At 39.4% G+C, this 14,597-nt stretch overlaps 1 protein-coding gene across 6 annotated transcripts in view; it reads left to right on the top strand.

Annotated features, from left to right (window-relative positions):
* The window catches only part of dnah9l (dynein, axonemal, heavy polypeptide 9 like), a 427,363-nt gene that overhangs the window by 217,814 nt on the left and 194,952 nt on the right, over positions 1-14,597 (top strand). For all 6 annotated transcript variants that reach the window (XR_006312134.1, XM_043693606.1, XM_043693607.1 and 3 more), the window contains exon 50: positions 7,553-7,792. Coding sequence is in view for 5 of the 6 variants with exons in the window: in XM_043693606.1 (XP_043549541.1) it covers positions 7,553-7,792 (240 nt within the window). In the remaining variant the exon portion in view is untranslated. The remainder of the gene's footprint in view (positions 1-7,552; positions 7,793-14,597) is intronic.

Genomic DNA, 14,597 nt, shown 5'->3' on the forward strand with positions numbered 1-14,597 from the left:
GAGAAAACAACTTTGTCTTTTGTGGTCTGTCCCTTTATTATTCTGACTAATTCAGTGTAACATCCTGTTGATATTTGGCTTCTCCCATGGGTGATGTCATGAAACAACTTAATGATTCTTCTGCCCCAGTGGTCACCATTTTAGCAGAGTTTTCTTCTATAGGGATGGCACGATAGCTCAATGGTTAATTCTGCTGCCCCACAGCACCAGGGAACCAGGTTCAATTCCACCCTTTAGCGACTGTGTGGAGTTTGCACATTCTCTCTGTGTCTGCGTGGGTTTCCTCCGGGTGCTCCAGTTTCCTCCCACAGACCAAAGATGTGCAGGTGAGGTAGATTGGCCATGCAAAATTGCCCATTGTCTAGAGTGATGTGCAGGCTAGGTAGGTTAGCCGTGGGAAATTGAGTTACAGAGATAGGGTTGGGTCTGGGTGGGGTCCTCTTCGCAGGGTCAGTGTGGACTCAATGGGCCAAATATAAATTTCACACTGTAGAGATCCTGTGATTCTATATTGCTATTGCACTTTTCATAAATTTAAATGTAAGTACTCTGGTCCAATTAGTTTGACTTACCTTAAAGCAAGAAATATGCCTTAAGAAATTACTTCCTGATTTCACTTAGAAATTGTTTTTTGGGGGACAATTATCTCAGCCCCACGATATCACTGCTGAAGTTCTTCAGGCCAACCATCTTCAGCTGCTTCATCCATGATCTTGCCTTTGTTGATGGATCAGAGGTATTGACTGATGGTTCCAATGTTCATTAACACTGTTAACTCTATTGACAATGAATCAATCTGTAGGCGTAAGTAGCTAAATATGGGCCTCGGTTAAGGTTGGACAAATAAGTGAGAAGTAACATTGCTTAGCACTTGTTGGTGCCAATGATCATCTCCACTAAGACAGAATCATATCACATACTGTTGACATTCAGCAACATTACCTTGATTGAATCCCTAACCATCGACTGTCCTAGGGATTACAGTTAAAAAGAAACTTTGATTGACCAGCCATACAAAAAGCGACATGTCAAAGGCAGGGAATTCAGTAGCAAGTAACTCGCCATGCCATCAAGGCTAAAGCAACCCATTTGATTAGCATAATATCCAAACCCGTGACTCTACAAGGACAAGAACAATAGATCTGTACAACCATCACCAACTGTGTGTTCTTCTCTAAGCCTCCTACATTGTTACTGGAACAACAATATCGTTCCTTCAGCTGTTGCTGGGTCACAATTTTGGAATTTCCTTCCAAACAGCACTGTGTGTATACCAAACACCACATGGATTGAAGCAGTTCAAGAAGACAAATCACCAAATGGATAACAAATGTTGGCCTTGTCAGTGATTGCCATATCCTTTGAATGAATTAATTTTAAAAACATACTTTTAATATAAAAAATCTCCTGACAGGTTTTCACCATGACTTTTTTCTGCCTTCACATTAACTTTTATAATTTTTCTTCACATATCACTTTTTAATAGTTGGGATCACTTCAGTAGGTTAGTTCCTCCTTGTATCATTATCAATGCACGTATCTTCCTTCTGCTGCATCATGGCCAACTTTGCACTGAAACTTCATAGAATCCCTACAATTGGAAATAGGCCATTTGGCCCAAAACGTCCACACTGACCCTCCGAAGAGGAACCCACCCAGACCCATTCCCTTACCCTTTATTTTACATTTACCTCCTTACTAATGCACCTAACCTACACATCCCTAAACCCTATGGGCAATTTAGCAAGGCCAAATCACCTGACCTGCACATCTTTGGATTGTGAGAGGAAACCGGAGCACCCAGAGGAAACCCACACAGACACGGGGAGAATGTGTAAACTCCATCCAGACAGTCGCCTGAGGCTGGAATCAAACCCTGGCACTGAGGCAGCAGTGCTAACCACTGAGCCACCATGCCGCCCCAAACTTTAATCTGACTAGTGTATTATAAAGTCTCGGAGAACCTGAAGGCTATCCTTCTATTCTAATATTTCACTTGCTCTGCGATAAAACATAATATTTTTGTCTAAACAAATTTATGATCATGTGATAACTTACCATTTTCTTTGCTGATGTTGAGCACTTCACCCTGGATCCTAAACTGTCATCAGTACCTACAAGTCTCAATGCTTGATAACTGTGTTTGTGTGTTTTCAAGTCAGTGATAGTTTATGCAGCATTGTATGAGTGCTGCTGTAATGGGGTTGTTGGACATTGGGTTGTTTTTGATCTATGAAAAGAGCAAAGGCACATCATATGTAGGGCTGGATTTTTACACATTGCAGCTGACAGGTTTGAATGCAGGGGCATGTTAATTTAACAGGTGGCTATCTAAAACTGTGAGAGGGCCACATACGCAAATGAGCTGCGTGTTTATAGACTAATTGAAACTCTTCATGTCTAACTGTTGGTCATTTAACAGTTTATTTCCACCTCCATTACTATTTTACCTGCAGTGGGGGGAGGCCCACGTCATGCAGCATTTATTATGTGGGCTGGTGTAAGTGAAGAGTTCAGGGATTTTCTTTTCAGAGGTAATGTCTCAAATCGCATCCCCAACTCCCCCTTGTCCAATTCTCACTTGCATTTATCCCCTCTTTCTTCGCCCCTCATAAATCCAGACTCCAGCTCCTTCAACTTCCTCACCAAGACTCTAGACTTGACAGGACTTCCATTAAATCGAAAAAGTTGGAAGACATTTTCAGGACAAATTCTATGAGTACAAACTTTACACACAGGCAAGCTGACAGCTGTTTCTCCAGCATTCAAACCTTACAGATTCATTGAAAAATGTTTTCACTTTCTTGACCCTGATGAGTTCCACATAGCTTCAGAAACCCTGTTAAAACCAGAAGTCTACATACAATCCACAAGTAATTGATCATTTGGTTATATTTAAGTTACTAAGCCAACATCTAAAGAAGGCATTGCATCACTGCCTTCACCAGGCAGTTAGGGATGGGCAATAAATGCTGGAGTACCCAGCGATCTCCATATCCAATGAGCAAATCTTTAGTAAGACATTAGTGGAGCATTCAGTAAAATGTCATGGTTCTAGTGACTGGATATAAGAGGAATGTGAGCTTTTTATCCATTCGGATCACATGTTATGATAGCGATGATATTATGAGCTTTTCTCTTAAATGTGTACTGATGGTGGGATATGATAGAACATCCTGCTTCTTCCAAAATAAAAGCTAATCTCAAAAAAGATATATATGGTTGTACTTAGGCACTTGCTATCAATTCAATAATTACATGAACAGGTTAAACAGAGTTTACAAAACTAGCTTTTCAAACTTCAAGTGTGATTCTTTGAAGTTTGACAACCAGTCCTGATCTGCTGATTGCATACCCATCCAAAGAGGTACGTGTTGTTCTTTGTTGTTTTTGTTTGACAGTTTAGTTGGAATTCATTGTTGTTATTCAACGTCACTGCATAATCATTATCCTTTCAGTGTTTTATCGCCACTCTATTTGTGCATGATAATTGTGTTGTACATTGACCTGAGCTGACCGCTTTCCTTCACAATGTAACATCATAATCAGGAGTGACTTTGTATGATTTAGGATAATTGCAAATTTTTAGAGTCCTTTAGTGTACAAATTTTTCGATTTGGTCTTATGGCTTGCACACACTGCATAGTTCACGGTTTTTTTGTTTCCCTAGCTCTTTGCTCATCATGCATCCCTTTCATATTCTTCTGTCTTTGAAGGAACATGTCTTGTGTTTTGGAATGAGTAGACGGTTGGTTGCTGGCAAGGTCAATCGCACTTGCCTTCTGAGTATATGATGTACTGGGAATTTGGAAAAAATCTGGAACATAGGAACAGAAGTAGGCCACACAGCCCACCATTCAGTGAGATCGTGGTTGATCTTTGGCCTAACTCGATTGGTATTGCATGAGCATCTGGCAGTGCAGTATGAAAATTATGCTTTGTTTCTCAACTGTCACAGACCTGATTATCGGTCTCACCTCCAAAAATATAGCTTGGAGATAGCCTAGACCCTAACTTTTATATTTAATTAAAAGCAAATGGAGGGCACTGTTCTTGATGTAATTTGATTGGTCAACCACCAGGCTTTAAGTAAAACATACTTTACTCTTATAACACAGTTAAAATACGGATAAGGAAAAGTTGGCATAACTTTAAATGCTACCGAAATACTTAACAAGATAATGTATTATTTAATGACTAATCATCAACTGTTCCAATATAGACAGCATCCCATTAACATACCCTTTGGCAAAAATGCAATTCACCAAAAAGTTAGAATTCTCATCTGCTACTTTTCTCCAGTCTAGTGAGAGAAATACTGAAAAAAAAACAGTGTGCCTGTTTTATTTCTGATGTGGAGGTGTCGCTGTTGGACTGGAATGGACAAAGTTAAAAATCTCACAACACCAGGTTATAGTCCAACAGGTTAATTCGAAAGTACAGGCTTTTAGAGGGCTGTTCCTTTGTCAGATAGCTCATGGGACAGGATCATTGGACACAGAATTTCTAAGAGGAAGCTTCCTTTTAAGACTTTACTGTAGCAGTTTGGAACTCAGGCTTTTAGCTCAGCAGTCAGCAGAAATCTTCGACTAACTGAAAGCAAAACTAAAAACCTTGCTGGGTCTTTGTGAGCCCTGACCCAACCAACTCATGTTTTCTTTGTCTAATTTTAAATAAACACCCAAGGAAAACAAAAACTGTTTACCATCTGCCTATCTAAAGGAGACATTCGGTACCACTGTGGCAACATCTCTGCAAGAGCACAGACCACATCTCTTTTGGAGGCACAGTACCATCATATAACACTTAATGATCATTAATTTATCAGATCTTATCATATTACCTCCTAAACCATTCGACTGATGATAGTGGGGTGATGCTGTGATATGGGTCACTCCCCACTTAGTGTACACATCCTGACATGGTTTACCAATGTGCTGCAATCCATTGTGAGAAAGTATTTGATCCAGGACACCAAACAAACTGAAAATAGTGCTCATCATGTCAGCAATGTTTATGTTCAATGTGTTGATAAGTCATCAAACAATGGAAAATTTAGAGAAGTAATTCATCACTTGGGGTGTATTCTTCCTGTGCACTGTGAATAGGTCTGTTGTTACTTTCATCCAAGGAGTGGATATAGATGTAGAGGCTGTCTCCATTGCTACTGCTGAGATGGTTGACATCATCACATGCATTCACGAGTCATTGAATATACTGATCCTTAGTTTGTGTGGTAGCTGTGTGTTCAATACCTATGTGAGTGTGGTGTAACATGGACATGATATCTTACTGTAATTCTTTTAATATTAGAACATGTTTGCCCTTGAAAATTCCGCAATGTGCTCTACCAAGTTAGTTTCTGGATGATTAAATGAACAAATCTCTGTGAAGCTATCACAACTTCTTAAACTTTTGGTGCTGCTCAACTTCCATAATTATCAATTACAAATGTTCACACTGGCTCTGGCCAAAGTGTAACCAATCAACTTTGAGAACTTATTCAACTTTGTAGTTTAGAGCATGTACATGTAGATCCAGAAGAATGCATTGGTCATGCTGTGGATTGGATACTCTGCTCAGCATACCAGATGTAATCATTTTAGTCTCTCACTTCAAAATCATATCCTTGGAGATTGTTACCTGATTCACCTTTGTCAAGTGTGGCTTGTTCTGCCACAGAAGATGTAGTTTGAATATCATGAATTGTGACTACAATGAGATCTATGCCACTGCTGGATGTTGGTATCTGCTAGGTAGATTTCAGGAAGGCTAGATGAGCTTGTGTATTGGCATGGCAGTGTGATTGTGCCAATGCAAAATGTCAGTGATATGATATACACTGAGACAGTTCAGGATCATACTTTGCCATGTACACCATATAATTGTGGAATCAGACATTTATAACAGCTATTCATTGAATACAAATATTACATTCCTCAGGCACATATGTATCTGAAATGCTCGGGACCAGCTAGTTTTCGGAATTCAGAATTTTAAAAATTTTAGAATAAGTGACAATTTGATGAAATTTAAAAAAATCTTACTGAAGAGCATACTCACAGTGAGAACTATGGGCCCTGAGACAGAATTGAGGCCTGCCGGTGTTGGGCCATGCCCCCCCCATGTTGCACCTGAGTGACACGCATCGAGTGGGTGCAGAGTTGGGTTAACTATTTGCATGCCAAACAACCTTGTTAATGAGAAAAAAACCTTCACAAAATACCTTTTGGTTTTTGGATTTCAGGATTTTGGATAATGGGTTGTCTACTTGTACTAAGCTATTAGTTTACAACAGTGAATTATACTTCAAGTGATCTGAAGTAAGATGAAGTCACATGCCATGATGCAATGATGATATGTGTATTTCTCTTAAAGGTATACTGATAACTACCAATGAAATATAAAACAACAACTTGAACACTTCTGTTTTGCCTATAAATATTGCCATTGTATTTCCTTGCTGATTGTTTTGCATTATTACCACCTGGCTGGCTGCCTCCACCTCTGGGGTCTCCTCAGGCCATTGCTTAGTGAGGCTGTGCTTCTCGAGTGGTTTTGCTTGTTCTTCTTCCTCTCCCCTCTCTCTCTCTCTCTCTCTCTCTCTCTTTCTCTCTCTCTTTCTCTCTCTCTCTTTCCTGTTTCTCCCCCACCACAATCCCTCTGTCTCTCTTTGTCAGTGTCTGCCTGTCTCTCACTGCAGTTCAGACAAGCACCATGGGGTTCCTTTCAATGGATCATAGTTTGCAGTTTTTGGGTAAGTCAAAGAAGCTGCAGTGTTTTTTTCCCAGCTGTGGTAATGGAATTTGGTGGCTCTCTTCTAACCTTTTGTTGGCTGTGGTCAGTATTTTACTGCGTGGGTCTCACTGTTCCAGTGCTGACACATGGAAGAGAGCAGATGAGTGGAAAAGTGAAGTTTAGGATGGAGAGGAGTGGTGGTCAGGTGAGAGCAGGGCAGGATATTGGTAGATGAGGTGGGAGACTATGAGAGGAGAACTGGGACAAGAGAGGAACAAGTGAAGGCAAAAGAAGTGAGGAGAACTGCTGAACTGAGCAGTTTCGGGCAAAAACCCTTAATCAGGAATGAAGCATGAGGTTAGAGGGTCCTGGGGGCAGAAGGTGAGGTGTTCTTCCTCCAGGCATTGGGTGGTGAGGGAGTGGCGATGGAGGAGGCCCAGGACCTGCATGTCCTTGGTAGAGTGGGAGGGGGAGTTGAAGTGTTTGGCCATGGAGCGTTGGGGTTGATTGGTGCGGGTGTCCTGGAGATGTTTTCTGAAGCACTGTGCGAGAAGGCGTCCTCCCATACCTTTTCAATGGGATCCATTTTGTAACTCTAGTTCCCTGTAAATTACCTGCCTGTTCAATCATCATGGATTGTTCAGCATAAGGAATATTTTGAAGAGTTCTGAAACAATGCAATAAGTAATATCAAATTGATGAGTACTTGAAATAATAATGATTATCTTCTGGAATGAGGTGTATTAATTTTATAAGACTGTTTATGATGTTTTAGTAACTTTGGATTTTGATTTCATGTTTTCTTGTTTTGCAGAGACATTTCTCTGTTTTTGCAGTTAATTTCCCTGGAGCAGATGCGCTGGCCACCATATACAGCAACATTCTTAATGCTCATTTTCAAGAACACAGTTTCACTCACAGCGTAATAAAAATTGTTCATACTGTCGTTCAGGCTGCAATCTGTCTTCATCAGAAAATGACTCAAAATTTTCTGCCTACAGCAATTAGATTCCATTATATTTTTAACCTACGAGATCTGTCCAACATTTTCCAGGTATATTTACTATTTGAATATTAACTGTTACTTTGATTCATGACATTGGATGTAATCAATTGCTGTAAAAACTATTTCGCAAATAACATTTTAAAACCAACTTCTCTCATACAAGTTCTTTTAAGTATTCCATTTACATGTGCATTTTATGTATTGACAGTGTTAATATATTTCACATTTCCAGTGAACATTCTGTTAACCCTTGCTGTTTGAACATTAAAAATATAATTCCACTAATGAAAATACACATTTAACATGTTAGTAATAAGTCACTATTTAGGTCATGCGAGTATGACTATAATTAAAAAGTATTTCATTGCCTTTAAAGCACTATATAAATGCAGGCCCTTATTTTTCTGTTTTAATGTTGTATACCATGGTATTATTTACATCCATGCCAAAGGTTGATTATGAAGTACATAAAATCTGAAATTACGCTATTATAAATCATATTGTTAATTGTTTGCAATAGAGATTGAAGTTAATATATTGTAATTTTTTGCTGCAGTATTTATTGCCAGTAAGCATTATTTCCACAAATGAAAACTATTTAAATTTTCAGTGTGCCAAAATAGGAATTAGAAATTAACTTGATCTTCTCCCCATAACCAGACCTGCAGGGTGTTCTGGCATTGCAGAGCCAGATTTTTATAGTAGTTAACTTTGCAACCTCTGTTTTACACCAAAAAGAATAGACACAATCAAAATATTCCTAGTTGCATTTAATTAAAAATCGAAATTTGTCCTAACTGCCATTTATTTTCGATAGCTTTAAATAAATTATCAATAAAATGTGCACGGCTGAAAAAAGAATTATGTAATAATAGGGATTTGCAATTTCCTTATATTAATTGAAATACACAAAGTATGAAAAAAGGGTAAGAATTCTTAAAATCTATCCAAGAGAACTTTTTTAAATCAGCACATAGAAAGTCCTACAAGAGAGGGCAGTACTGGATCTAATTTTAGTGAACAAGCCAGACACATTTTAAAAATGTCAGTGGGGAAACAATTCACCGATAGTAAGAAAAGCTCAGTAAGATTTAAGTGAGTGAAGAAAAAGGACCAAGTTAGACTGAAAGTAAAGTTTATGAGTTTGGGAAAGGTTGATTTTTAAAATGTAGAGACAGGATATGGTCAAAGTGATTGGGTGAAATTACTTGTTGGAAAATCTACATCAGAGCAGTGGGAGTCATTCAAAATGGAAGTAGAGTGCAAGGCCAACATGTTCCAGCAAAGGTGAAAGGTGGTTCCACTAAGTCCACAGAACCTTAGATATCATGCGATGCATAGGAATGCATCAGGGAAAAAAAGGAAACTTATTGCAAATACTCAGAGGATCAAAACAGCTGAAGCCCTAGAGGAGTTTAGGAAGTGCAGAGAGTTACATAAAGAAATATGAGAACAAAGATGGGTCAAATAAAGGAAAATCCAAGACATTTTCTAAGTATATTAGGAAAAGAGAGTAACCAGTTGAAACTTTATTGCTGGAACAGCACAGCAGGTCAGGCAGCATCCAGGGAACAGGAGATTCGACGTTTCGGGCACAGGCCCTTCTTCCTGAAGAAGGGCCTGTGCCCGAAACGTCGAATCTCCTGTTCCCTGGATGCTGCCTGACCTGCTGTGCTGTTCCAGCAATAAAGTTTCAACTTTGATCTCCAGCATCTGCAGACCTCACTTTCTCCTCAAAGAGAGTAACCAGGCAAACAGCATTCGGAAAATGTAGCAATCTGTGTGTCATGCTGGAAAATACAGGTGAGATTTTAAATGAGTACTTTGCATTTGTTTTCACTACAGAGAAGGTAGCTATAAAGATGAAGGAAGGAGTCTGTGATATACTTGAACAAACTAGCCTTGAGCAGGATGAAGTACTCATGTTTTTGATGGGATTAAAAGGCAATAAATCCCCAGGTCCAGATGTACCTTGGGTTGTGGGAGGCAAATGAGGAGATTGCATGGGCTCTGGAATTAATTTTCAACTCCTCTCTGGGCACAGGAGAGGTTCTAGTGGACTGGAAGGTAGCTAATATGGTACCATTATTCAAGAAGTGTTTTAGGAGTAAACCAGGAAAATGATGGAACAGTGAGTCAAACATCAGTGCTATGGGAACTATTGGAAAAAAATTTCCAGGGGACATATCAATCTGTAATTAGGCAAGCATTAACTAAGGATATTCAGCTTGGCTTTATTAGGGGAAGATTATGACTTTGTATTTTCGAGGAGGTGACAAGATATGTAAATGAGGGTGGTGCATTTGATGTAGTCTGCATGGACTTCAGTAACGCTTCACAGGGGAGACTGATCAAGTGCAAAGAACAGTGTAACACAGCACAGGAACAAGGCCTTTGGCCCGTCAAGACTGCAGCAACACATGATTCCTTTCTAAACTTCTAACCTTTTGCCTCTGTGCTGTCTGTATTCCCACCGATTCACATATCTAAGTGCCTCTTAAACTTTGCGATTTGCCTCCACCACCTCCTCTGGCAGTGCATTTGAGGCACTTGCCACCCCCTGCATTAAAAAAAGCTTGCTTCTCACATCTCCTTTAAGATTTGTCTTCTTTTACCTTAAATCTATGTCCCCTCGTAATTTACATTTATACCCTGAGAAAAAAAGTCCAATTATCCATTCTTTGTATGCCTCAATAATTTTGTAAACTTATATCAGGTCATCCCTCATCCTTCAATGTTCAAGTGAAAGTAAACCAAGATTGTCCAATCTTTCTTCATAGCTAATGTCCTTCAAGCCAGGCAGCATCCTGATAAACAGGTTCTGTACCCAAGAAGATAAGAGCCCAGGGAACAATAGCCATTTGGCAAATTGGATCCAAATTTGGTTTAGCGACTCAAGACCAATTGAAATAGTTGAAAGACGTTTTAATGACTAGAAGCCTTGTGTCCAGTGGTACCGCAGGATTTGATGTTTGGTCCCTTGTTGTTTGTAGTATACATTAAATATAGACATGAAGATACTTACAATCAGTAAGTCTGTAGAGGTGTGAAAATTGTTGGTGGGAAATAACCCAGAGGAAAGCCTTAGATGCAGGATAATATAAATGGGCTGGTCAGATGAGTAAATGAAATTTAATCCTGAAAAGTGTGATTGATGCATTTTGGGCATACATGATGAACAGTAGGACCCAAGGAAGTACAGAGGATTAGAAAGACTGTGTGCTTTCATAGATTTATGAAAGCAGCAAAACAGATAGACAAGAAGGAGTTAAGAAGGTATATGGGATACTTTGGTTTTATTGGTCAAGGTATTGAATACAAGAGCAGGGAAGTTATGATGGAATGGCATAAGATGTAAGTTAAACCTCAGTTCGAGTACTGAATGTATTTCTGGTTACCGCACTTTAGGAAGGATGAGATTGTACTAGTGAGGGTGCAGAGAGGATTGAGGAGAAAGTGAGGTCTGCAGATGCTGGAGATCAGAGCTGGAAATGTGTTGCTGGAAAAGCGCAGCAGGTCAGGCAGCATCCAGGGAACAGGAGAATCGACGTTTCGGGCATAAGCCCTTCCTGAAGAAGGGCTTATGCCCGAAACGTCGATTCTCCTGTTCCCTGGATGCTGCCTGACCTGCTGCACTTTTCCAGCAACACATTTCCTGCAGAGAGGATTCACCAGGATGCTGGCTAGACTGAAGTATTTCAGCTACGAAGGGGGGTTAGATAAGCTGGTGTTGTTTTCCTTAGAGCAGATAATACTGAGAGAGGACACCATTGAGGAATATAAAATTATGAGGCGCAAAAAACTTCCCCGAGCGGGGTCAATAACAGGGGACATAGGTTTAACATAGGGGGCAGGATGTTTGGAGGAAATTTCAGGAAAGTTATTTCACCCAGAGCATGCTGAGTATCTAGAACTCTGTGCCTGAAAGGATAGTGAAACCCTCACAACATTGAGAAATATTTGGATGTGTACAAGACTAGGGACCAAGTGCAAGAAAATGGGATTAGAGTAAATAGGTGCTTGATGACAGGTGCTGATGCGAGGTGCCAAAGGGGTTCTTTCCATGCTGTAAGATTCTATGACTCTTAACTGTAAGCAGAAAATAATTAACATTAAAACTGTGCCCACTTCAATCATTTGTGTTCAACATACCTTCGGGAAACGGGTTGAAAAGGAACGAAACATTGTTTGGAGAGGGGACTTGCAGACAAGTAAGATGTGCTACTGTCTAAATGAGAGTTCCTACTTTCCCTCTTCACTAAGACTCTCAAAAAGTATGTTTTTTTTACTTTTACAGGGGGATTGTGATACTGTTTAACAAAGTAAACTGAAACATGCTGCTATGCAAAATGTTATTAATGTTGCTTTTCCACAATTCAAATTATTATTAGCAGTGACTGGGCAACAGTTAGGAATAATTCAATGCTGATCCACATAATCAATCAACTAATGGCATATTTTGTCTACTAAATTTATTGAGAGTGGAAAATTGTTCAACTTATCCAACGCGGTCTGTGAAGCATATTATACTGCTTTGAAATTGGAACCAACCTCTGATTGTTGCATTGGTTTAAAAAGACTGTGTTTAAATCAATAACCATTAATTTGTAATTAAGAAACTGGCTACGACACATCAACACATAACTAGCTAATGGTTTTGGATAGATGTAAGTAATTTTCACATCCTCAAAATCAAGTTGCTCACAAGTGGTGTACTAAGTACTGATTAAAATGCTTATTTTTGTGCTAAGCCCATTTAAGCTTTATTAATCAACGTTCTTCAAGTTATCACTCCTAAATACATTCGTAGTTTATTTTATGAAGGAAATACACTTTTTTTCAGACATTCATTCTAATAAGCCGATTACACTGCTTCAAGGTGGATTTTATGTTTGTGAATATGCAAGTAAGTGGCCAGAAATGTGAGCACTGAAGTGCGTGCAAATTTGGATGCAATTTGTAGTTGGTTCACTGGTTACACCCCATACAGAAATGCTATCCAAAGCTTTCTTGCAATTTTGTTTTCATGTCAGAAACAAGGAAGTTATAATGGGGGATAAAATATATGGAAAATCAATTAAATGTGTACAAAAAGACCCCCCAAAGAACTGTGGATGCTGAAAAGCAAAAGCAAAAAAAAAAGAAAATTCTGGAAAAACCCAGGTCGAGTCGCTAAAACAAAAGGGTCACTGGAGCCAGAACATTAACCCTGCCTTCTCTCCACAGATGCTGCCAAATCAATTAAATACATACTTTGGTTTTGTTTTCACAAAGGAGCTCAGAAATGACGTCCTAAAAGTATTGGTGAACACAGAGTCAAAACAAAAGGAGGAACCAAAAGGAATCAGTATTAGTAGGAAAAATGATGTTGGGGAAATTGATGGGATTTGGGGTCAATAAATCCCCATGGCCTGATAATCTCTGTCCCAGAGTACATACGGACCCTAGAAACAGTGGATGCATTGGTGGTCATCTGTCAGGTTTCTATAGACTATGAAAGAACAGTTACACTAGTTCTATTTAAAAATGGACATAGAAAGAAAACATGAAATTATAGACCAAATAGCCTGACATCAGTATTGAGGAAAATACTACAAAGATATAAGAGCAAGGGTATCTTCCTGCAATTAGATAAGGATTTGTTGAGACCACACCAGGAGGGTTGTGTGCAGTTTTGGTCTTATTTGATGTTCTGGCTATGGGGGGAGTGTAGCAAAAGATTACCAGACTGATTCCTGGGATGACAGGATTAATGTGTCAAGGGATAATGGACCATAGTCATTGGAGTTTAGAAGAAATGGGGGGGGGGGGGAAATCTTATAGAAACTTATAAAATTTTAACAGCATTAGACAGGGTAAACACAGAAAAGATGTTCCCGATAATTGGAGAGTCCAGAACCAGGTTCAGAGTTTAAAGATAGGGGATAAGCCATTCAGGACTGAGCTGGGGAGAAATTTCTTTACCCAGAGAGTGGTGAGCCTGTGAAATTCTCTGCCACAGAAAGTGGTTGTCAAAACATTGACTGGTTCCAAGAAGAACTTAGACATAGTTATTGGAGCTAAAAGTATGAAAAAATATGGGGAGAAAGTGGGAACAAAGTACTGAGTTGGATGATCAGCTATGATCATATTGAATGTCTGAGTATGCTCAAAGGGCTTAATGGTTCTCCTGTTTTCTTTTCTACATTTGAGGTTGTTGACTTGCTTGCCGAGCTGGTAAGTTTGTTCGCAGACATTTCGTCATCATTCTAGGTAACACCGGTAGTGCACCTCTGGTGAAGCATTGGTGTTATGTCCCGCTTGATATTTATATGTCTGGATCTACTGGGGTTGGTGATGTCATTTCCAGTTTAGCTGTTGGTTCTGTTTCTTAGTGGTTGGTACATGGGGTCTAATTCTACATGTTTGTTAATAGAGTTCCAAGTTGATTGCTGGGCTTCTAGGATTTCCCATGTATGACTCAGTTTGGCTTGTCCTAGGATGGATGCATTGTCCTTCATTATCTGTGTGTATGGATACAAGTGATAGCTGTCATGTCTCTTGGTGGCTTGTTGATGTTCATGTACCCTTGTGGCTAATTTCCTTCCTTTTGCCCCAGGTAGTGTTTTTGGCAGTTTTTATAAGGTATTTTGTGTATACTAGTCCTGTTGGTTGTAGGTGTACGATCTTTTATACTTGTTAGTAGCTGTCATAGTTGGTTTGTGGGCTACCATAATATCCAAGGGTCAGAATAGTCTGGTGGTCATTTCTGATATGTCCCTAATGAATGCCAGTGTGTACAGATGTGTTGTGTCTTCCTGTTGTGGTCTGTTGTGTGAGTATTGGTGGACTATGCTTTCTGGGTACCTGCTGT

This window comes from Chiloscyllium plagiosum, chromosome 7, assembly GCF_004010195.1.
Source record: "Chiloscyllium plagiosum isolate BGI_BamShark_2017 chromosome 7, ASM401019v2, whole genome shotgun sequence".
Classification (NCBI taxonomy): domain Eukaryota; kingdom Metazoa; phylum Chordata; class Chondrichthyes; order Orectolobiformes; family Hemiscylliidae; genus Chiloscyllium; species Chiloscyllium plagiosum.